Genomic DNA, 6,637 nt, shown 5'->3' on the forward strand with positions numbered 1-6,637 from the left:
ATGGTGGGGACGATATCGAGATACCATATTTATCACTTCTCTAAACGATCTTAAGCCGTTCATCAACTGGTTGATGTGGTGTATGGAAGTGCCACAGAAAGTTGAGATTGGTGTCATTTGGAGAAATGTATAAGGACAAAAATATAAATTGACAAAGTAACTGTCGTTATTTATTAATACAACAGGGCTGACTGGTCGTCATGCACCAGAAATCGAAAGTGAAAAGAGAACAGAGAAAGTAAGAGAGAGAAAGAAAGGGAGTTGTGACGAGGAAGGAATCAGACTACCTATCATCAGGAGAGAGAGAGAGAGAGAGAGAGAGAGGGGGACAGTTTATTAAGTATCAAATTTCCTTTCGCCAGAAAGAGAAAAGATGATGCGGTAATCCCCACCTGCGTGAAACACTAACAAAACTCAGGGACGGAGGGGAATTATCCATGTTTTTTCTATTGAGAAAAGGAAAAAGAAAAGAAAAAAAAAGAGTTTCAGTTCTGCTGTCCCCAGTGATCTGATTCCCCTTCTTTTTTGCTTCCTGTTTGCAGTTTGCACTTGTCTTCTTTTTGTTCTCTCTCTCTCTCTACTCTTCCTCTCTCCATCAAACACTCAAACCCTAGAGCTTTAAGGCTTTTTCTTTGTTCAAGTCAGGGACGGGATGCGATCTTTGTAGGCAGTTGCAACTTCCTCAATTCTCAGTCTCAGAGGCAGCTTTGTTTATTGACTTGTTCATTTAATTTGTCTTTTTTTTTGGGAGAACGGGGAGGTGGTTTTCAAGTTGTACGTGGATTCCAAGCTACTACGAGAATTTCACGGACAAATCTCGGATTTCTTCATGGGAGAAGGAGACTGCTCCTTCCTAGCCTTGCTCTGATTCCGTGTATCCTTCTTTTTTCTACTCATTTTCTGTTTTTAATTTAACCATTAACTTTTAGGTTTATGTTATTTTGTTTTGGATGAGATTTCTTTTCTTTGTTTTTCCATGTACAAATTCATTTAGGACGGGATTACGATACAATTCCTTAATTTCTGTCAGTGGTAAACACTTTTCCTTTCTAATCTACCAAGTTTAGGAACTGAAAACTATCAGAATATTTTTGGATCTGTCTTTGTGAATTCAGAGCAAATACAGTTCACGGAGTTTCTGCTTACGATATCAACCATAACTCCGTATCAAGTCATTTATACAACCCCATATCCTAGAAAGGGGAAAAGAAAGGCTATATTGAAAATGGCCATATAGAGTTCTCACATGAGAGAGGAGGTAGTACAGAGTTGTTGAAAAAATTTTACTTCTCTTGTTGGTAGTGGCACAAGAGTTAGGATCGAGGTCTAGTTTTCAGGGCAATTGATGCTCTGGAATGGACTCAGTCACGTTTTCTGCGACATTCTCTTAACCTCCACCTGATGTATCAATTGCAGATTAAGATTCTAGAAGTTGACTTATTTCGTGATAGAATGTACTATTACAGTATTACTTCTCTTGTTGGATTGGTAGCGGCACAAGAGTTAGGATCAAAGTCTAGTGTTCAGGGTAATTGATGCTCTAGAATGGATCTAGTCGGATCGTCTGCAATATTTCCTTAACCTCCAACGGATGTATCAATTGCAGATAAAGATTGTAGAAGTTGACTATCGTGACAGAATGTACTATTCCGTTATAAATTAGATTACTACTGTATCTTTAGTTTTGTGTTGGAACAAAAATATACCATCCAAACAGGCTAAATACTGGGAATAACAAATTGAAATAAAAAGAAAGGAAGAATGAAAAAGAAAACAGCCCAAAAGTTAAATGCAGGATATCGTGATGACCACATTGATCATTAGTATTTGCTAGCCTTCTACTTTAAATGTTCAAATCTTATGCTCATTAAGCTCTCATGATAGCTGAACCAGTGCAACTTGTATGGTTGGAAGTTGATCATTAGTATTTTTTTACTTCATCTTTTTTTGCATCTTACTTCATCAATCATGCAGGACAGGATCTTATTCTGTTTCCCTTATATTTTTCCAGTCAATTATAGAAATACTGTTCTAGCCTCCCTTTGGAGAAAGGGTGATGTAAAACAATGCAGCATATTTCCTTAGTTCCCAGGTTGTCACTTGCTTTTTCATAATAAAAATTTTCAAGCTGTTCTAAGATAAGAAGAATTTGGTCATGAGAATGGGTAGCCCTTCTCATTTGGTCTTTTTATCGCATAATTTACTCTGTTTTTGTTTTTTATTTTCTAATCATGACTTCTTACTTTCACAGTGTTCTTTATCTTCTTGCTAACGTTTCCTTATAAAACATTTGCAGGAATGGGGCTTGAAGTACTATCTGAAGGATACTGGCAAAATTTAGTAACACCAGACAATGCAAGGTCTGATTTAGGAGGCCACATTTTGATCAATTTTCATGAAAATAGAATGTTGGCAGGGAATTCTGTGCATAGATATGCCGATTCTTTCAAGGAATTTCTAAAGCAGACAATGCTCCAGCACGAGGCTATTTTTAGGAATCAGGTGAGAGGACTATCTTTTCAGAATTATGCATCTACGCATGGGGACCTGCTTAGATTCTGTTCTTGATGTCATAAAGCAGCATTCTTTCCTGCTTGCTGAACAGTCTGGATCAATTCATATATTGCCAGGCCATGTATGCGTTAGTGTGTTACCATGTGAAGAATAAACTGATTTACTTTTCTCTTTGATTCTTTCTTGGTGATACTGATTGATATTGTTTTCAGGTCCATGAACTCCATCGCCTATACAGGATTCAAAAGACTATGATGAAGGATCTCAGCTGGAGGGAGTTTGATAGATATAATTCATGGACAACAAACACACAATCAGCCCAATTACCATTTAAAGATCAACCAATGTATAGACCATTGGTAGATGAGAGAGCCATTTCTGGACCATCCATGGTAAATAAAGCTAGCCTACCCAATAATACATTCTTTATATGCAATACTCTAGCCGGGGCAGGGTAATGATGGTTGGAACCTGTGCTTGCTAATGTGATATGCCTGGGGCAGACATGTTCTGTTGAACCACTGTTGCATGGACTCTGATAAATGGATAAACACGTTATGAGTCCAACACTCCACAGATTCTTGAGGACACTTCTATTATAAAATTTCTTTTATATCTCCTTGCTTATTCTGCTTTGTAACAAAGGCAACAGTAGACCTCTTTTTGCAGGTAATATAATGTTTGAATAAAAAAAAAAAAAACATATGCATTTTAATAGGGGCCCGACTATGATACTGGAAAGGCATGATAGCTTAAAAACCTATAACTAATAAACTGATATCATAGAATTGGTAACCAATCAGTTCCTATTCATCAAAATTCACAGGAGGGGTTTGATTGGTCAAATCTCTTCCAGTATGACAGTATCATACCTCTCTGGCATTATAGATCTACCATTTTAATAGTATATAGATATGTCCATGGTCCACATGTTCTCACCTTGCCAAGTCAGACTCTTGGACATGTGTTGAATTCAGACTCCGATGTCCACATCCATGCAACACTGTGTTCAACCCACCATCTGGTAGTTCACCAATGAGATATACTGGACAAAAGGCATCCCTATCAGATGAATACATATCATTTAGGTCTTTTCATGGTTTTATGATATCCTGGCGTGTTAGTTGGTGGATCCTGTTCTACCTGCATTTGTATCATTTCCATTTTTTATTCAAGGATTTCTGTCCTATTTCTTCCCTTCATCTGCATTATTAAGTACTATATTACCATGTTAAGTTGGGTTTTTCAGGTCAGTTCTACATTAGTTGCAAACCAGGATTTGGAGTGCCAAGGTGCCTACTCTAAACTTAAGGAAAGACCTTTTGACCTTCAACTCCCAGCCGATGAGTATATCAGTCATGTAGACACTGAACTTCCCAAGAAAATGAATTCATTGCCATCTATAGGAGAATTTATTGAAACAAAGGATTTTCTTTGTGGTGGTCATTTTTCTGATACTAAGAAGGTGAAACTTTTAGCAAATGGTGGAGAAGACCAAAATAAGATGGATGGTTCTAGTAAAGTTTGGTCCAATAAAAAGGCTCCATTTTCTGCCCAAGATGTCATTGATTTGGAAGAGTCCAATGAGAAGTTAACAAGCACTGAAGTTAAACCTTTCTGTTTTCTTGCATCTGAAGCTCCAACAAACTATCCTGTAGATACGTATAGGCTGCAAGTTCCTGTTCTATCTGACCCAAGCTTTTCAGGTAGAATGGGAAAAGGTTCTGGTAATGGGCTTTTCATGAATCACATTATTGCAAACTGCAGTAAAAGCAGCGAAGAGCAGACATCCTTGTATACAGATAGAGGTAAGTTTTCTTCAATACAAAACTTATAATAGACTAGCACCAGAAAAAAAAAATAAAAGAACACTTGCTATAGAGATTAGCATTTTCATTTCTCATGCGGCAATTTCGGTGATCTTGTATTTCTTCACACAAACAGCAATATAACCAGAGTCATTCAATTTGTTACCCAATTAAGTGCATTCTTTGTTGCTATAGCTCCTTGACTTGGATACTTCTGCAGGATTGAATGGAGGACACACCAGTAGCCCATTTATCAGTCTATTCAGTGAGAAGCAACAATCCTCTTCACATAGCACGATGTCCATGGACCTTAACAGAGTTCATCTTGATGATTCATCTTGTTTATCAAATGATCTTGCAGAAAAATCTCACAATGTTCTCCAGGGGTGCAGTGATATACCCTATAAAGGGACTCAGCATGTCACAACTTGTTGGAAAGTAACAGATAGTCATTCAAGTGGAACTTCTGATGTTTTTCCACAAGAAAACTCTGCACATTCTGCTTTGACAGATTCTAAGGGAATAGATTGCAGAATTCAAGCTTGCAATGAAAGTAACAAGTTCAAATCAAATAATGGAATTAAGAGAGGTGCTATTGATCTGGAGTCTTTGCCTGAAGACGCATTAGACCTTTATGAAGATTTAACCAACCATGCTAATAAGGCTTGCAGAGAAATTGTAGATTTGTCTCTGGAACCACCTAGTTCTCCACACAATCATATTACAGATTCTTCAACAACTCATGTCGCTAAGCTAGGCGATCATCCCTATGCATCAGCAATGCATTTGGATTTCCCCCAAGTAGAAGTAAGCCCTGTAAACTTTGAGAAGAGTGAGGAAGATACAGTATCTTCAGATCCATATGAAAGTTCGATTGTATTTCAAGAGGGGTATTCCAAAGCATTTAATGCTACAAGCAAGTCTAATTGTGACAAGGACAATAACTCTAACAGTATAAAGGACTTGCAATCTGGAACAGAGGATAAACATGAGTTAGAAGTTTCTAATCTTTCTGCCTTTGAGGAGTTTGGAACTACTCAATTGGGATCTCAAGTTGCAGAAACTCACTCTTGTGAGCAGGAACCTAATGTGGAAACTGGAATTTATGCTTGCACACAGGATAAATCTTTTGACTGTACTGAATCAGAACATCAATATGACAGTCAGCAGCAAAAAGAAGATAATGAAATGGATATTTTGGTCCAAATAGCAGCCGAATCCCTTGTCCAGTTCTCTTTGGAAAATTCATTGTGTTCCCAGGATTGTTTTGCAAAGGCAGGATCAGATGAATTAACAAATGATGAAAGGACAGAGCAACCAGAATACTCGTCTGATTCTTATGAATCAATCACCTTGAGATTAACAGAGAGCACTATAGAAGATTATTCAGTGTCATCAGGGCCAGTGGAGGTAAATGAAATGGAAAAGAAGCGGAGTAGATGGAACTTGAAAAGAGGGAGGAGACTGAAAGACTTCCAGAGAGAGATTCTGCCCGGGCTTGTATCTCTTTCAAGACATGAAATTTGTGAAGACATAAATATTATAGGGGCAGTTATTAAATCAAAAGAGTATAGGAAGAACAGATCCAGGAAACTGATTGTTGAAGATAACTGGTGTGCCCCTGTGAGAAGTAGACGATCGAAACTCAATTATGTTGGCCGAAGGAATTATTCATGAAATTGACTATAAGCTGGCAATGGCATAGAGTTTGCTACATACTATTTCCTTGTCCATTCACTGACTTGGGAGATCTTATTAGCTTTTCTAATTTGTGGGTATTCTGTCACTTGGGATTTCTAAAAGTTCACTCGTTCTCTTGAATCTCTTCCATCTCGTTCTCTTTTCAGACGGACCCAAAAAAAATGGAAAAGGGGGTTTCAAGAGAATGACCACATATGCGAGTGATTATGTTCATTCTATTATGAATGAGTGTAACTAAAGAACAACTAAACAGTCAAATGAAAAAAAAAACCCGAATCACTAGAGAAAGTTCAAACAGTATTCCCCAACATTTTACTTTTCTTTTGATAATTAAAAAGCATTGCAACTTTTAATGCCAGATGGTTTGCCCTCCCTCCATTTGTTATGATTTTAGTAAACTGGGTCTTCATGGTTTGAAAAACATTGTCCTTCCTATACAGAAACATATAAAACACGACGTTTGTCTAATGTTTTGTTTTTTCCAAAATTGAAAGAAGAAAAGCGTACTTGAGTTTCTTGTTTCAAAAATGTTTTTGCTTTTACATCTAGGTCAATGACTTGGGTGTGGTTAGGTTGGAAATCTGTTAAATTTTCAACGAGCCCAAGCCCAAATC

At 37.4% G+C, this 6,637-nt stretch overlaps 1 protein-coding gene across 3 annotated transcripts; it reads left to right on the forward strand.

Annotated features, from left to right (window-relative positions):
• The first annotated feature begins 202 nt into the window (after positions 1-202).
• Positions 203-6,124, forward strand: LOC104598568 (uncharacterized). 3 transcript variants are annotated; one of them, XM_088890565.1, is made up of 6 exons: positions 203-874; positions 2,012-2,092; positions 2,297-2,502; positions 2,727-2,906; positions 3,764-4,322; positions 4,543-6,124. In XM_088890565.1, exons 3-6 carry the CDS (start codon positions 2,299-2,301, stop codon positions 5,997-5,999), a joined length of 2,400 nt encoding a protein of 799 aa, XP_088746691.1. In that variant the 5' UTR covers positions 203-874; positions 2,012-2,092; positions 2,297-2,298; the 3' UTR covers positions 6,000-6,124. The 3 variants fall into 3 exon arrangements, with proteins under 3 accessions (XP_088746691.1, XP_010259009.1, XP_010259008.1); XM_010260707.2 differs by lacking the exon at positions 2,012-2,092; XM_010260706.3 differs by lacking the exons at positions 203-874; positions 2,012-2,092 and adding an exon at positions 881-1,032.
• The last annotated feature ends 513 nt before the right edge of the window (positions 6,125-6,637 follow it).

The sequence above is a fragment of the Nelumbo nucifera genome, chromosome 6 (genome assembly GCF_055504915.1).
Source record: "Nelumbo nucifera cultivar China Antique chromosome 6, China Antique-T2T, whole genome shotgun sequence".
Classification (NCBI taxonomy): Eukaryota; Viridiplantae; Streptophyta; class Magnoliopsida; order Proteales; family Nelumbonaceae; genus Nelumbo; species Nelumbo nucifera.

Excerpts from the sequence above, each read along its gene's own strand:
- LOC104598568 (XM_010260706.3), top strand. The coding sequence starts at position 951 with ATGAGATTTCTTTTCTTTGTTTTTCCATGTACAAATTCATTTAGGACG. Across the intron at positions 2,503-2,726 it reads AGGCTATTTTTAGGAATCAG|GTCCATGAACTCCATCGCCT; the intron begins GTGAGAGGACTA and ends TATTGTTTTCAG. Across the intron at positions 2,907-3,763 it reads CCATTTCTGGACCATCCATG|GTCAGTTCTACATTAGTTGC; the intron begins GTAAATAAAGCT and ends TGGGTTTTTCAG.